Genomic DNA, 17,723 nt, shown 5'->3' with positions numbered 1-17,723 from the left:
TCTTTAGAGCACTTTATCATGCTAGATAAAACAGATTGGTTGCTCCTAAAACATCCACTAAGCCAATTTTTGTTAAGTTAGCTACCTTGGAGAGTTACCTTGAAGTGTAAAAATTATGCCCTCCCTACACTCAAGAAATAGATAATGGTGATAAAGGAGCTCAGGAAAGCTGTCCCAAACTGCAAAGCACTTGCAAGTATGCAGACAGGGATTCATACGTATTTCCCAAATGAACATGCATTTAATAGTAGATCCCTACCACAAAAATAAAAATGAAAGAATGGACATAGTTTTAATTCTGTAGATGTTACCCAGATCTGTAAGATATTCACCATAAGTCTTACAGTTTAAAATCTGCAGAGAATCAAAACTCAACCTTAGAAACAAAATTAGGTTGAATCAATCACTTAGAAAAATAAATAAAATAACAAGAGGATCCAACTATTTGAAGATTTTTGTAGAAAGAAAATATAAATATTAATTATCCTTGATCACATAATATAGGGTACTTTTAAAAGAAAGAATTAATCTACATAAATAACAAGAAATAAAATTATTACCAATAAGGAGCATACCTGGGATACTAGTAATTAGGATGAAAATGTACCCAATTCTCTATTACCTGATATCTTTCTTTTTGTACTATTTTCATGGCAATAAGTTCATTTTTTTTTTCATATCAAATGCTCCTTTGCTTAAACTAGAAAGGAAAATGCTGAAAAAGAAAGGACAAAAATGAGCTCAATTAATAAAATAAATTCCAGCTTTTGGGAATAGATAACATGCATTTTCTTTTTATTATTGTCTTAATTGAAAGTCAGTCCTGGTATTCTAATAAAGTGTGAGCTCTAGATGGAATCTTAAGAAATAACAGATGTTTAAACTAAGAAAAAGAGTTAATTGAATAAAGAATACATATGGAAAGAGGGTGCAGGAGAGAAAAAGATGTAAGCACTGGGCAAATACAGACAGAAAGAGGATGGAGACAGCCAGAACAGGCCAATGGTTACTCCAGCTAAGACATTGCTGATGGCTGTTCCTTTCAAGCTATTTAGTTGCTATAGAAGGTTAACACTGACTTTGGAAGGAAATGAGCTCTACAATTTTTTTTTTAATTTTCTTTATTTATTTGACAGAGATCACAAGTAGGCAGAGAGACAGGCAGAGAGAGAGGGGAAAGCAGGCTCCCTGCTGAGCAGAGAGCCCCATGTGGGGCTGGATCCCAGAACCCTGAGATCATGACCTGAAGGAAGGCAGAGGCTTAAGCCACTGAGCCACCCAGGTGCCCTAGGAAGTGAGTTCTAAAAACACAGCTCTATTTTCTTTGTCTTAAACTATGTCCTCCATTTTCAAGTTTTTTAAAGAGTAAATCTCAGGTAATTCTTACGTCAAGGGGCTCATTTAAACATTTTGAAGCCAATGAAATTGTTAGGGAGAAAAAAGGAAGAAAAGAAAGAAAGGGGGGAAGGGAAATGAGCCAAAAAATATTATATTGGTTATTGGAGGAATTATCTCTACCTCCAAGTTATATTCTCATTTGTGGTACACATTATGTACAGTATACAACATGACCTTCTTGAGAGAAATTTATACTGGAAGTATTAACTGTTTACAAGTGAATTGCTGAGAGATAAAATTCTTGATTTTCAAAAGAATTCATTACCGCATATACTGGATCACCTTTTTAATGTCCTACCTCAGAGATATAAATGTCCTGATAAATAAAATGAATTGCTTAAGATACTGGACCATTATTTCTCAGAGCTACAGTTTAAAATTACAAAGCCATCTTTTTCACTCTCACCTCTAAACAAATTGTGTCCTTTTATGAAAGCAGCATTTTTCTGTCATTTTTTTTGGGGGGGGGACTGAATTTCCTTGAAAATGCCTGTGTTGGGAACCTGGGTGGCTCAGTGGGTTAAAGCCTCTGCTTTCGGCTCAGGTCATGATCCCAGGGTCCTGGGATCGAGTCCCGCATCGGGCTCTCTGCTCAGCAGGGAGCCTGCTTCCTCCTCTCTCTCTCTCTTGGCCTGCCTCTCTGCCTACTTGTGATCTCTGTCTGTCAAATAAATAAATAAAATCTTTAAAAAAAAAAAAAAAAAAAAAAGAAAATGCCTGTGTTGAGTTGTCACCAGACTATAATGAATATGTTTTATTGGTTGATATATATGCCTCAGAGACTAATAAAATAAAATCGCATTGAACTTGAAATGGAATCTACTAAACTAACTTTTTCTGTGCCATAATATATTCTTCTCGTCCTCAAAATTGCAAGTATTGATATAGGTTGTCAGATTTTTCCTGGGGAGTAATTTGGATGATTCAGTTATGATTTAATGCCAGAAACCATCATTTACAAAACATGCCCTTGAGCCCTTAAGGAGTTAATAAAGCTTGCTACAGTATACTGTATACTTCCCAGAAGTATCCGAAATAGCTAGAGGATCTGTGAGCTCTGTAAGAGTATTTAAGCTTAAATGACACCCATATGCCAACATATTTTTTTATGACAATGTGAAATGGCTTGGTATCATTAGGAAAGTGTGCCCATTCTTGAGGAATTCGTTAAGCAACAGCTGACTTCTCCATAAAGTCAGCCTCCCAAAGTGGCATATTTAGGCTCCATTCTCCATTGAAAAATATTAACTGTGAAATTTCATGTGTAAGCAGTAAATTATCAGGACTACACAGTGGACCAATTTTAGAAATAGCTAATCAAAGCCAATAAATTTCCCATTTGGGTGTGAGTATGTGGTAGTGAGATCTAATAAGGACTGTTGATAGACATTCACTGTCCCAATTTCCTGCTTCATCAGAGCGTGTAACTGAAGTGAAGACTGACATCTTCGTCACCAGTTTCGGACCTGTTTCAGACCATGATATGGTAAGTGACACTGCATTTTTGGTTTTCTTGGTGTATTTCCTAAGTTTAACTTTTGAAAGGAAAATATAAACCAAGTACTTAGAGAACAACTTGAAATAGCTTAGCTATATCTTTGTGTTTTTCTGTATGCATAATATACAACATATACTAACATATAATATTTATATCATAGAAAATACCCGCTTACTTTCCAGACCAAACCCATTTATGATATCAACCACTGCAGTCTTCTTTTTTTCTACCCCTGAAATGATTGCTTTGACTTGGGTTATGTTCTGTAAGCCAAATAGTGTAATCTGCCTTACATTTTATTTAGGAGGGCATGTTGATTGAAAGATGCTATGTCTCTAGATAGCCAGCATTCTTATACAATAGCCATGAACATCATGATTTCTGAATTATTCTTGGCTAGAAAGGGGGATGTGAATATAAAAGCTGAGTGAGTAGTTGACCAGAATTAGAGAAATAGTTCAAATAAAACACATTGGTGGGAAATGTTTAGCTTCACTGCAAAAGAAATTCATTAATTATTACCAAGAATGAAAATAAAATTAGTGCATACCTGTTCTTTCTTTTCCCAACCCAATAAGCTAACATGAATTTCTCTTCTATCTGATGGCAATTGGTATAAGAGTAGAACTCTGATGTAATATTTGCATACTCATAATAGCCAATCTCCTATGTAATAAAAAAAAATCATAGAGTCCATGAAGACACACTGTTATGAAATATTTCAAAGATATATTTATTGAATATTATTTTTGAAATGCCTTTCTGTTGACACCATCTTTACATAAAAGTTCTCTGATTTCATAATAATTCAAGGGATTGAGAATAAAAGTTACAAAAAATATCAGTTGAAACCAGCATTTTTCAAAGTGTGGAAATTCACAAGTGTACCCACTTTGGCAGCTCTGACAAGTCCTGAAGTAAGGAAACCTGTTTAACTACATTTAATCTAGTGTTTTCCAGTCATATTTGTCTAAACCTTTAATATGGTACCTGTTGACATTCTGTAGAGCTAATCCTCTGCGAGCCAAACACTGGGAAATGCTGGCTCAGGATAATTAGATAGGTTAAATCTTAACATAGGTTATGAAATGTACGAACTATGCAAATCAGAGTCACCAAGCATAAGAGAGTGTTAGGTAAGAATATAGATTTCTGAACCAGAATGCTGTCTGCTGGCTGTCAACTTCTGTGCCTATAAGGGTGTGTTAAGTTCCTTAACATCTCTTTGCCTCAGTTTCTTCATGTGTAACATGGGAGTGATGATAATACCTCATGGGGTTATCATAAATATTAAATGAATTCATACATGAAAAGCTTGTAAAAGTTCTTAGCATATAGGAAGCACTCAATGAATGTCAGCCATTATTACTATGCAAGAAATAGAAATATAATAATTAGCCATAAGTGTGTATTTATTTCTTTGGCAACTTATTATAGTGGTTGATCTGTAGACCACTTTCTTGAAATATTGTTATACACTATTTTTTGCTAAACTATTCACCCCGAGGACTTCTTGTGATTCTCCCATGTTGGAATTCTGTCTTAAAGCACTATTCTCTCGTGCTACTTTTCTAATTAAGAACATTTAATAGATCCCAGTTAGGTTTAAGGTCAAATTTAAATTCCTCTGCCTGTATTCCATACAGTTCACAGATGATGTTACCACCTGTCCTCTCTTGTTCCTAATATTGACAATTTACTTTAGTCATTTGCTTAAGTACTACTTTCTGTGAGGCCATAGCACTTGGGGGTGAGCTGAACTTGTCTAGGATCCAGGCTGGCTGAATTTACATCTCACCACTGTTGATAGCATGACCTTGGGCAAATCACTAAAGTGTGTAAGCCTCAAAGTCTCTACAATGGCTGTATTATTGTAATAACCTCTCCTTGTAAGATAGTTAGGAATTTTAAATGAGCAATGTAAATAAAGTGTTTATAGATAGTGCTCAATAAACTCAATAAACTCTCAGTAAACTCAATAGTTATTACTTTTGCCTCTGAACTCCTTATCATGCTGTGTATCCTTCATGGAAAATTCCCTCTGTTTCCCACCCATCTAAATTCTACATTTCCACAAAGGCCCAAATCAAGACCCAAAAGCTTAGTGAAAACCTTTTTTTTTTTTTTTGATTAATCCGATAATGGATGAGGTTTACCTTTCTGTATTCTAGTCACATTTGTTGTCTATAAAATAATAGCTTAGCTTTTGGCGTCATTTATAACACTGCTTTGTAAAGTTATTTCTCTTATATAAATGTCTTATTTTCCTAAAGTAATGCCGAAAAATGTAAAGATACATTTGCCTCACATCCCTCAGAGTATCAGCGCATGGTTGCCTTATAGTAAGTGTTGAATTACTACTTACTTAATGATAGGTTTAGGTGTCTCTATTGTCTTTACAACAAAGTCTTGTGAGACTCAACAAATAATACCCTCTTTCCTGAGTTCTGAACCTTTTGAGAAATAAGATAATAAAATAAGGGATTTAGAAATTGAGAATAATCATCTTCATTACTAATTATTAAGGTCCTGTGAAAGGTGCTTTATTTCTGTAGACAAGTGAGTTTCCAGAGAGTAAACATCAGAATCGATCTGATTAACCCACCCAGTCACCTGGCAAGACTTTGGCCTCCATTTGTTAGGGCAGAGACTGTCCATATAAAACTTCTAGCATGGAGAATCAACAGAATTTGTGAGTCTTGTGAACAGAGCAGCAAGAAGAGGCTGAGATAGGCAAGATTGATTTCTCCTTCCAGATTTACCCATCAAATGAAATTATTCTTCCCTCTTCCCCTCCCTAAATAATAGGGATTGGAGAGCATTCAGAAGTTTTGCACCAGTGAAGCTCTCTTCTCATAAATGGAAACATCAAGAGGGGATGAAGCATTACAAACATCACACATTGATAATGATATTATTCCTCCTCCTCATTATCATTATTATCATTATCATCATCATAATTAAAAATGAATATTCTCTATCGGTGGCATCTTTCATAATGCCTCACATAGATTAGATGCTCAATACGAGTTGTTACAGGACAGTGCTCAAATAAAGGCATATTTTCTCTTGACAATATTTGGCATACCTTTGAGTTATTTGCTTAGATTGTCATTTAAGGAAACACTGATTTTTTTTTTCTTGGACTAAAGGTGTATGTTGGGGTTTTTGATACACCATTAAGTCTATGACTTGTGCATTACTTTTCATAAATGGCCTTTGGTCGAAAATCAGATAGGAAGAAGGAATAGAGTGTCTAAGCCAGTTATACTTCCTGGTGCCTAAAATTTCTGAACAAGATAATGTTTGAATTGTTCTTTCAGAGGACCAAATTACCCAGGTCTACAACTGATATGCTAAGTGGCTACCTGGCCAATTCATTGAAGATTACTCATTTAAACCACATTATGGGTGAATTACAAATAAAGAGCAGTATGATTTAGAGTCTATCAAAATTAGAAGGCCAATGACAAAGCTATTTTTCAAGACAAAAGCTTTGTAGTTTTTAAAGTGATAACTAATAAAATATCTAATAAGGATAACCGTAATAACAGAATTCAATAGTAATGAATGCTTACAATACGTCAAGCACCATGCTAATAGGTTTATAGAACATATTTCATCTAGTACTCATGATTTTACCTAGGCATTGTTATTATCCGCATTTTCCAGAGGAGGAAAGTGACCTAGCTAAGTAGCAACTTGAACTCAGGCTGTGTGCCCCTAGAGGTTCCACAGCTCCCAAGGCATCTGACTTCATCTGGAATAGAAAACAAAATTAGGGCAACTCCTTAACTTTATTTTAAAAACCATTAATTGGCAATCAAACGGCACAATCCCAGGGCACTAGGTTCTGACAGAAATATCCAGGTAGCACAATTGCAGAGCCCTGTTTTCCATGCTGGTGAAAACGTATGAAGTCAAAGCACACAGAGATGATAGTAGATGATGCAAGTGGGAACACTTCAAAACAATATTTATTTAGGAACATAATGAATGTTTTGTCCAGTCTTCAGAGTAAGACTCACATTCTCTAGCGGCCTACTGTATTGAACAAGGTAACGTGGAGAGACTTGTCACTTGAATGGTGGCCGCTAGAACACTGAACCTTGAACAGCATCTTTGTCAGAGCTTCCTACTTGTTCAGTCTTCTGTAGAGTCTTTTCCTTTGCCTTCAGATTTTACTTAACTTGGTTATGACCACCTCACTTTCCTGAGGTTTCCTATCCTGCTACCAGTCCAAACAAAGAGCACTTTTATCATTCTCAGCTACATTGAAATCTAATATAAATTTGTGTTGATAAGCAAAGAAGTGGGGAGACAAATAACTTCTAATGTTTACTGAGAACTTCCTGTGTTTCAGACATTCTTGTAAACTGTTCACTTGCATCATTAACTCTCTTCTTACAATAGGCAAGTGAAATCACTGCTGTCTGATCCCCACTTTATAGAGTGGAAACTGGAGTATAGAGAATGACCTAAGGTCACACATCTGGCAGACAGACAATTCAGTTCTAGTTAGCAGGTTTAGAACTTACATCCATAACCATTATGTTGTGGCTTCTGCTCTCCTTCCTCATATTCCAGCTTCCTAAAGAAGGAGCTCTGACCCATCCTGGTCTAGTGCACTATGACCCCAAGGGTGAGGTCATGCTGAGAACCTCCTGCTGCTACCATGGCAATGTTGCAAGGGCAGTTCTTAGAAAATGGGACACCAAAGATTTACACTCTTGCTTAGATAGGATCTAATCGTTATTGTTTCACTTTTCATTTCCACTTCCAGCTGAAGGCAACATGGAAATGAAAGCTTATCCAGTTAGTTTTGCAGTGTGTGTGTGCATGCTTGTGTGGCCAGTATAGTATTTGGAGGGAGAATATCATATGAATTTGGGAATTTCAGTGTCTGCCATTAGCGCAGGTAAGTAAAGCTGGTTGTAAACATGACAAATATGTAAATATGAAGAATTTGGCGAGTTTTGACATAATTTTTGGAATCACTGACTTTGGGATGTATCTTATCAAAGATTTGATAATAAATCTATTTTAAGGTTTTTAAAATATTTAACATTTACTTCATTTTCAAAAATCTCCTTGGAGCAAATGAACAAATCAACCAAATAAAATTTTTGGATTCATAGGTATATGGTCAGTTGGGCATCTTGATTTAACAAGTGACTGTTCTTCTACTATTTGACAGGCTAAAGTAGTTCAGTTGGATAGAAAATAGAGTTTATGTGGCTGATTCCTGAGTAATAGAAATGTCCTGACTATCATACCCATATCTCATAAGCCTGTCATCCAGAGAAGAGAACATACAGAGCTCAGGGTAAATCCATCCCTTTGCTTCCTGGCAAAGCACTGCTCCTGTGTATCATTTCCCAGTGTAGTCCATAGGTTCCCACCCCATCTCTCCCCTCATGGAAAATACCATTGTATGCCCAACCTACTCCATGAGTTTTCTTTACAGCATCCAAGTTTAAGCAATTTCTCCCTCTGCTAAATTTAAAGATGCTTAACACATGTTTCCTGGTGAGTAAATTCCTATGTCATGTGTCTCAGTGCCTTTTCATGTCACACTTCCAGACAAGAGACGCTTTCCTAAGCAACAAACAAGATAGTTTGTCTTGCCCACAAACATAAACTGACATAATGTTACACTTCCTTGTTGCTGTTTCAGTCAAGATATAACGGTATGCCCGGTTCCCTGTAAACTATCCAATAATTATTATTAGTTACTTGATCAGAAGGTCTCAGCTATACCAAACATGTGGCAGAAGGATAAACCTTTCTTCAGTCTTTACCCAATCTTACTTAAAGCTTGAGAAAAAAGCAGATAGTTAAATTCATGCAAAATATGCCTAGACACAGACATTATTTTTTCTGCATGTTCTAAAGATGATATGTGTAAGATTTAAAAAAAAAAGCCACAGCTTTCTAATGCATTAGAGTTTAGGGGATTAAGAAAATGTAGCGTGATGTTTTCAAGTTAGTCTTCCTTCCAGTTTGGAGCTGCTAAGATTAATGGAGAATGTGGTAATCTTTATTTCAAACCATTAAGTTCCAAATTTAGTGTCAGTGTAGCAAGTGCTGCAAGGAAGATGGATATTACCCTTTTCAGTTTTAGGAGCTGGTAAGTCACATTGCTTGTTTTCAGATTAGCAGATGTTTGTCTCTGGGTATTGCCATAAGGAATGCTGTGTTTATTCAAATAAATAGGTTCCCTGGCTGTGAATGATGATGAGCTTCACACATTTCTCATGTGTCTTCTACACACATATACTCAGATACACACTCATACACACCCTCATATTCTGCCTTTTTTTTTTTTTGGCAAAGATCCCAATTAACAGTGAAACAGATTATTTTCATAATCTTCTTTATTGTGGAAAATTGAAAGACTATAAACATTATCTGTAAAAAAAATTTTTTTTGCTTATCCATAAAAGAGATGGGATTACCAGGCTAGTATTAGAACCATGGATGATTTGAAGAAAAAAAAAAAAAAGATCCATGGATGATTTGAAATTGACTGTGAGGTTTTCAGACTATGGAAGGGCCCCCCAAAATACTATATCTAAATAGCTATCATTATCTAATTTAAACATTTTTCTGTATACAGTAAGCTCCAGCATGAGTTTTGTTTTTACACGTACTGTATTCTATTTTTTTGAGTGCTGATGTGGTAGAGGTATAGGGAGAAGGGCATGATTTTCTTTTCACATACTTGAGATAATTGTGGATTTTTTCTGACCAAGGAATATTTCTGGCATTTTAGATATTTTAAAAAATGATTCACCTGAGACCACTATGTACAGACCACCACAAGTTTACTTTTGAAAACGTCACCTAGCTCATATTTTGCTTTTAAAGTTGTAAAAATTACGCATTTTCTGAGTATTTGCATTGCAAAATACAGCTCCGTGAACTCTTTGCCATTTTCCAAAATTATCTAGGAATATACAATAGATGTATTTTTCCGTCAAAGCTGGAAGGATGAAAGATTAAAATTTAAAGGACCCATGACAGTTCTCCGGTTAAATAACCTAATGGCAAGTAAGATTTGGACTCCGGATACCTTTTTTCACAATGGAAAGAAGTCAGTGGCACACAACATGACCATGCCCAACAAACTCCTGAGGATCACAGAGGATGGCACCTTGTTATACACCATGAGGTAAGGATGACTGTGTTTCTCTGTGATTCTTTCTGTACTTCTCTTCCACATATATGTGATCATGAAGCTGATGGGCCATGGTGGAGCATCTGGTTTCATCTTTGCCCTCTTTTTTCAACCTTAATAATTACTCCGCTATGAAAAATAAACAGACTGTTTAATGCAAGCATTAAAGCATTAAGTAAAATGATTAGGTAAAGTTGGGGGGGGCTTATAATGTATATTAAGTAATATGTCGCAAGTATCTCTCCAACTTGCTCTAATTCAGTATGAGGAACTTCTACTCCTACTACTAACTTCATATATTGCTGCATCCCATAAGTTCTAGATCAGATTTCTAGAAACAGTCTCAAGGTATGTATCCGAAAATGTTTCTACTTAGAAAAGGAGAGAGAAAAAAAAAAGAACAGTTCAAGTATCTTAAAAACTGTAGATTCATGTGGAAGTATGCACTTAGAAGAAGTATCTGAATTTATAGTGTTATTATTAGTTAGACTGAGAATATAAATATTCTTTATTTTGCTTACATTGAAAAGTATTTACATATATAAAGAATATACATGTGTATGTGTATATATGTGTGTATATATATGCATATATATATATATATATATATATATAATTCCTGCTTAGTAAACATTTCTCCATTTTGAGATTATTGGAAAACCTGACAGCTAGATATCTTTAGTCATTTATGGTTCAATGAAGAAAATATGAAACAAAAAACATTGTGAATACTTTTAAAGAAAAAAATGTTTAAAGTATTCCTAATTTGTAAGCAATTAAAAACTGTCCAGAACTCATTCTTAAGGGAAGCAGTTATTTCATACCCAAGTGACTTGTTAGAGTGTTGTTTTTGTAGACCTGGACAGTACTTGGTAATTCAGACCGTCCCAAGTATTCCTCTGGCACAAAAAGGTAATGGAGGCAAAATCCTAGACTTGGTGGATTTTGTTTAATGTGGGAATAAAGTGATTCTTGCTTTTGAAGAAAGCTGCCAGAATTTCTACCTTTTTATAAAAAATATCCAAATGAAAAAGAAAGGGAAAAAATGCTTCAAGAGACGCTTTCGATGTTGGACTCAACTAGTAAACATGTAATAGAATTAAAAAATGACAAATTTCTAAAAAAAAGAGAGAAAAAATGGAGGCTCAGTGGACAGACGTGCTGAGACCTTTCCAGATCATCCAAGTAGGATCTATTTATAATTGAGACTTGAAATATTCTCCTCTTAAAAAACACCCTACACTTGTTTTTGAGCCTAAGTTCCATATTTATTCCTCGCAGCTGACAGTTTTCTGGGGCAAGATTTGTACCTACTGAAAAGTTGCCCAAGTCATACTACCTGGTGTGTGCTGTGTTCTTCGTCAATAACTAGCCTGTTACTGCCCATCTCCTGAACTCCTAAACTCCTAAACCACCTTTGCTAATATGTCATCACTTTCCTTAATATTTTGATTTTAAGATGCAAGTTTGATCATTAATTTATACATTTCATATTTGCTTTAATCAACATTGTAACTTAATGAGTTTACTGACTATAAAGCCATCCCTACCACATTTCTTGAGCTACTTATTAATATGAGTGAATATATTTTATAAGAACCATGTGAGGAATTTGACATAAATTCCCTCATAATTCCACCAAACAAAATCAAATATATTTCTGTGAAATATATTTTTCAAATGTAAATAGAACTGAAGATAGGGACTAAAGAGAAGCCAAGAAGAGTCCTGGCTTCCATTACACAGTAAATTTGTATAAAAAGAAATGGTGGGAATATAGTGATATAGTGAATATAGGGAATATATCTCCTTTGCCTATTTCCTGTGTTGGTTTATCCCATTTGGTGCTGTTTTAAAGAAGGAGATAGGGAGAGCTGCCCTGAGCAGAGGAGACATCCTCTTCTCTTCCTAGTTATCCATGTCTTCTTCTCCACCAAGTCTTTATTCAAGTATTTATTTGCTTACATCTAGTTTTAGTCTTGAGAGATTTTCTGGGTCTAGGTGGATTAAGTAATGATGCTTGTCCTCGGAAACATAACAAATGCTTGCCCATCATACAAAATCTGATGTCAATGTTTTTCTCAAAACAAAAACAAATAAAATCAAATCGTTGTTGTAAATAATTCCTTTTAGATACTTTGGTTAAGAGCTCAGTATCATGCTGCTATTTGTGCCTGCCTCTCTTGCTTTTCTTAATATATTTGCTATAGTTAATAACATTGAGTCGTATTTATCAGTAAGTGCCCAATCTATAGGGCTCTTGTTTATATCCTCTGTTTTCCTCAACTGATAAGGCTGACGGTGAGAGCTGAGTGTCCAATGCATTTGGAGGACTTCCCTATGGATGCACATGCCTGCCCACTAAAATTTGGAAGCTGTGAGTAAATTTTTAATTTTAATTTTTCTTTATTCTTATGAGAGACCTAAGTCTTTTATTTTTTTTTAAGATTTTATTTATCCATTTACTTATCTGAGACAGAGAGCAGGGGGAGGAATAGAGGGAGACGGACAAACAGATTCCATACTAAGTGCAGAGCTTGATGCGGGGCTCGATCTCACAACTCTGAGATAATGAACTGAACCAAAATCAAGAGTAGGATGCTTAACTGACTGAGCCACCCAGGCACCCCTGAGAAACCTAAGTCTTTAAGCAAGAAACCTCCAATTAGTAAAACCTGTTAGAAGACAGATAAAAAAAAGATAAAAATGAAGAAAGTTCAGTGATTTGCTGCAAATACTTTCTAGGGGTGCCTGGATGACTTGGTACATTAAGATTGTCTGCCTTCAGCTCAGGTCATGACCTCCAAGTCCTAGGATCAAGCCTTAATCAGGATTCCTGCTCAGTCTCTTTCTCCCCGCCCCCAACCCCGACATCCCCCTCCTCATTCTCTCTCTCTCCTTCTCTTTCTCAAATGAATACATAAAAACTTTCTATAAGTAATAATCTTTAATTTCATTTTTAATGTTATTTCAGGAAGAGATTATTGTAAGAAAGAGTGGATTTAATTAATTAGTGGAAAAATTCTACTTTTGTTAAAGCTGTATTCATAGAAAAACAAGTGGAGTATGGATGCTTTTACCACATAGATAATAACTCCCTGCCAATAGATGGAGATCACTGTGCTTATTTTGTATCATTGCTGACATTTGCTTTACCTTAAGAATATTGCAAGTTGTTTATCAGATGAAAATATTGGTAGGTGGCAGCAGTGGATGATAATCGTTTCTTCATAATGAAGCCTATACCTAACAAATATTGCCTGATGAGAATTTACCCTAATCATAACCTTTCGAAAAGTTCTAGATCTGTTTGGATATCCCATGAAATTTATGTGTCTATTAGTGCTTTTGAAGATATCCTAGATACCCTTTATGATAACTGTTGAGACTTCTGCTATTTGAAACTATGCAGGCACACATTAGAGTAGCCAAGAGAACAGAACTCTGCCCAGCAGAGTCAGGTTCTCTTGTCTTCCTCTAGCCTTCTGCTTTTGACTAGTATGCATATATAAAGGGAGTAAGAAGTAAGAACAATGTATTCCTGGTTTCCTGCAGGAGAGTTACTTTTGGACTGAGTCAGCTCCTGGACTACCTAACCATCTTTCTGTTCCCACTAGACAGACAGTCTAAGCAACTATTTTGGTGAAGATATGATTCATAGGAAAAAAAAAAATAGTGGTGGTGTAGGAAGACAGCAAGCAAAGAAAATAGCAAAGGGCCTTCAGGCTCCTAGCAGCTCTAGTCATGGAAAGACAAGTTTATTTATAAATCAAATTCTATACTGAAACCCAAGGACAAACTACTTCAAAAATTGTCAGCCAAACAGGCCTTTGGTGATAACTCCCTCCTCCTCACTCTTTTCCCAATTTAATGTATATTCTGTGTTACAGACTACTATATTTTCTCCTGATTACCACCTCCATTTTTAACAATATTATGTATTATGTATTACTTATATGCCAGGCAGTATATTAAACATTTGTATATGTATCAGCTCATCTAATCCACAAAATCTTATACTTGGGAAGATCATGCATTATAGGTTGCCGGGGGAAGTACTTACTTTTGCCTAATATCCTGGTATAACTACTAATAGTGCCCCCTTTTACCTTCAAAAATACCTTGTTTTGAGCAACAAATTACTTGTTTAGTGTACTAGTCAGGAATGCTTTCAAGCCGTGAGTATAGCTAGCTGAAAAAGAAGAGGCATTTATATTTTTATACAAGATGAATGGTGGTAAGTGATTGTTGGTTGATTGTTGTTTTGTCAGCATCTTAACAACGATGATGTTTTAAGATGCCCTTAGATGTTCTTCCTGATCACAAAATAGTTGCTGCAACTCCAGCAATTGCATCTGCTTTCAAAATAAAGAATAGTGGACTAAGAAGAAAGAATGAGCACCTGTACTGAAGAGATAAAAGCTTTCCCTAAAATCCTAGCAGACATTTACGTATATCTCATTAATCAAAGATGTGTCTCATTGTCAATGCTGACTACAAATGAGGCTGGGAAGAAATATTCTTAAACTAAGCACATTGTTAGCCTGAAGAAAATAGGAGGTATTTTAGGAAGGAGGAAATGGATAGCAAGTAGAAAACACATAATGTCTCATGTAAGAAAACTGAAGTTAAATAAAAATCTGCTTTCTACCTCAGAGCCTTTATACATGCTCTTTTCTCTACTTGGGTTACTCTTCCCTTGGTTCTTCATGTAAGTGTCTTCTTTTATTTTTCACTTCTCAGCATAAATGTCATCTTCTGGGGCTTCCCTAATGACCTTATCTAAGTTTACATATAGTCCCACCCATCTTCTTGATTATAATACATGTTTAATTTAGATGTATTATAGCAATAATTATTAGTTTTATTTATTGGTTGACATTTTTATTGTCTGGAGACTGTAAAACTCCCGTGAAAGCACAACCTATTTTGTTCAGCATTTCCTAGTACAGAGCCTAATATGATGTAGACACTCAATAAATATTTATTGAATAGATAAAAATTATAGTAATCAGGTTTTAAAAGCCCCTTTAATGTTTAAGTCTCAGAGAAGATTGCTTCAGAAAAGGGTTTAAGACCTGTGGGTAATTAAACAGAGAAGATTTGAAATTGAAAATAAGCATCTGAGCTCAGTGGGAGCGTGCCATGACTAATTATCATCACCTGCCATTGGCTTGAGAAGAAGGAGTGGTGGTTGATTTATTGTATAGTTAGTTCTCTGTCCTGGCCTAATTAGCATACTTCTGAAATGAAGAAACTGAGGCAAAAGTGGGCTAAAAATGCATTGACCCAGTTTTTGAAGCAAACATCTTGCCAGAATCACACAGAAGAAAATAATCAATAGATAAGCTAGAAGATTTTGTAATAATTTAGTAGAATACTATGTAATAAATGTTTATAAAGCAAAATCATCCATATGTTGATAGGGACTAACCTCAGAAAAGCAGATGTTTTCCACTTTCCATTACCACTTTCCATTCGACCCTGATTGTCAGTGTTATATCACTCTTTTTGCTTATTGGGGATAAAGCCATCTTCATAAGGCCATATAACCAGAAGACAATGTGCATGATTTAGTTGACATCTTTTAACTGCTTTTGAGGAAAATACAAAGAAGGCTTTGATTCTAAATGAAGAGATTCAGATGATACTCTGACAATAAGATCTAGGCAAGTGCTAGATCTAGTTATGGACTCAATAAATGATGGTTTCCTGGCTGATTATCAAGCATAGTGCCTTGTAAATAAGGAGAGAGGGATAAGTAGAAATTTAAATGAATTCTGAATAATAAATAACTTTGGAAATTATTTAGTGCACTTGCTTCATACAAATGAAAAGACAAAGGCCCGTAAAAGTGAAGAGATAGTGTCTATTAGCAGATGCTCTTCTGATACCAAGTCTATGCTCCCAGTGTTGTAGCACCACAGAGTTCTTTCATAAGCCCAACCGAAGTTTTTTGTCTTCTTTTTAAAATTTTTCTGAGGTAATCTGCTAATTTGTTTTAAATATGAGCTCAACATTTTGACTAAGTAGCTGAAGACTCTTTTTAACCTTATCTTCTTTATGCTGATTAGTCTCAAATGAAGGAAGCAGTCATAGGACCTACTTTCTAAGTACTAAAATGAAGAAATAAGGTATATCACTTTTTGTGATGCCTTATATCATGAAACACCAACTTTCTTTTTTTTTTTTTTTTAAGTTTTTATTTAAATTCCATTTAGTTCGTTGGGGCACCTGGGTGGCTCAGTCTGTTGAGTGTCTGCCTTCAGCTCAAGTCATGATCCCGGGGTCTTGGGATCAAGCCCCACATTGGGTTCCCTGCTCAGTGGGAAGTCTGCTTCTCCGTCTGCGCCTCCCTCTGCTTATGCTCTCTCATGCTCTTTCTCTCTCTCGTCCCCTAAATATTTTTTTTAATCTTTAAAAAAATAAATTCCAGTTAGTTAACATACAGTGTAATATTATTTTCAGGTATACAATGTAGTCAATCCACTCTTCCATAAAACACCTGGTACTCCTCACAACAAGTGCTCTCCTTCATCCCCATCCCCTGTTTAACCTTGTGGGTCCACTCTGCATTTGGGGAGATTTCCATTGAGAGACATGGACAATATGTCATCTCCACTTTCACAACAACGCTGAGTTTATTGTAGATTTCATACACAGTGGAGTTTCTAAGAGATTGCAAGTGTGAGACATTGAATTATATGAAGTGAAAAGGGGATGGTAACAAATTTTTTCGTCTAAAACTATATTAGCAGCCTATCAGCAACACATGATGAAGTTCAAAAAAGTAGAGTCCAGGCACTACTGCTAATGATAGTGCAATACAGTAGCAAGAGTTTTTTCATTTGTTACAAAAATGACACGAGGTTTAGAATTGGTTTCATCCCAAATTACTTGACCACTAAGTATCCCCTTGCTTGGATTTTGAGCATATAATAAACAGTTTTTGCCTAGGAAATCCTTATTAATAACAGTAGTCTAGAAAGAATGTCATTCTATGCTCTTCACTAAATAGCTATTTAAATATTTAAGCCCTTAAATAAGCCATTCAATGTTTCTGTGCTTTAGTTTATCATCTGTAAAATGAGACAAACTATATAACCTCTAAAGTCCTTCCATGTTAACAATCAATGATTCTGTGGTACCATAAACTTGAGATGTGTTCTTAGGTTAGACCTTTCCATTAAAAAAAGAAAAATTTATCATGATGGGAAAAATATTTTACTGAATATAAGTTCCTACAAATCGTGAGCAATATGGTTCTTCTCAACTAGTGCTCTGCACTTCTTTGAGGGATTTTTAAAAATAAACATGTTTTAGATGCTAACAAATGCAGTCCTCCTCCTTAAGAAATGCAGTGCTGAAATGATTCAAAATTTAAGTTAATGAGACATGTTAGCTCAATGGTAGGAATTATTTCACAATGTATATGTATATCAAATCTTCATGTTGTATACTTTAAATACCTTATAATTTTATTTGTCAATTTTACCTTAAAGCCATATATGCGTGTGTGTGTGTGTATGTGTATATATATATATATATATATATGTATGTCAGTGAGGACAGCCACAATTAAAAAAGAAAAATCAATGAGAACAAATTCCAAAACCACTCGTTTATCAGTCTTACACATTTATGAAA

General features: G+C 35.3%; 1 protein-coding gene across 1 annotated transcript in view; it reads left to right on the top strand.

Moving 5' to 3' along the window:
• Positions 1-17,723, top strand: part of GABRA1 (gamma-aminobutyric acid type A receptor subunit alpha1) — a gene marked incomplete at both ends in the record, with an annotated part of 53,614 nt that overhangs the window by 14,812 nt on the left and 21,079 nt on the right. Inside the window, 3 exons of the mRNA XM_080804420.1 lie at positions 2,817-2,884; positions 9,850-10,070; positions 12,371-12,453. Coding sequence (XP_080660546.1) covers positions 2,817-2,884; positions 9,850-10,070; positions 12,371-12,453 — 372 coding nt within the window. The remainder of the gene's footprint in view (positions 1-2,816; positions 2,885-9,849; positions 10,071-12,370; positions 12,454-17,723) is intronic.

The sequence above is a fragment of the Martes martes genome, assembly GCF_963455335.1.
Source record: "Martes martes genome assembly, chromosome: 5".
Taxonomy (NCBI): domain Eukaryota; kingdom Metazoa; phylum Chordata; class Mammalia; order Carnivora; family Mustelidae; genus Martes; species Martes martes.
Note: the sequence above shows the minus strand (reverse complement) of the source record. Positions and strands in the feature narration are given on the sequence as shown.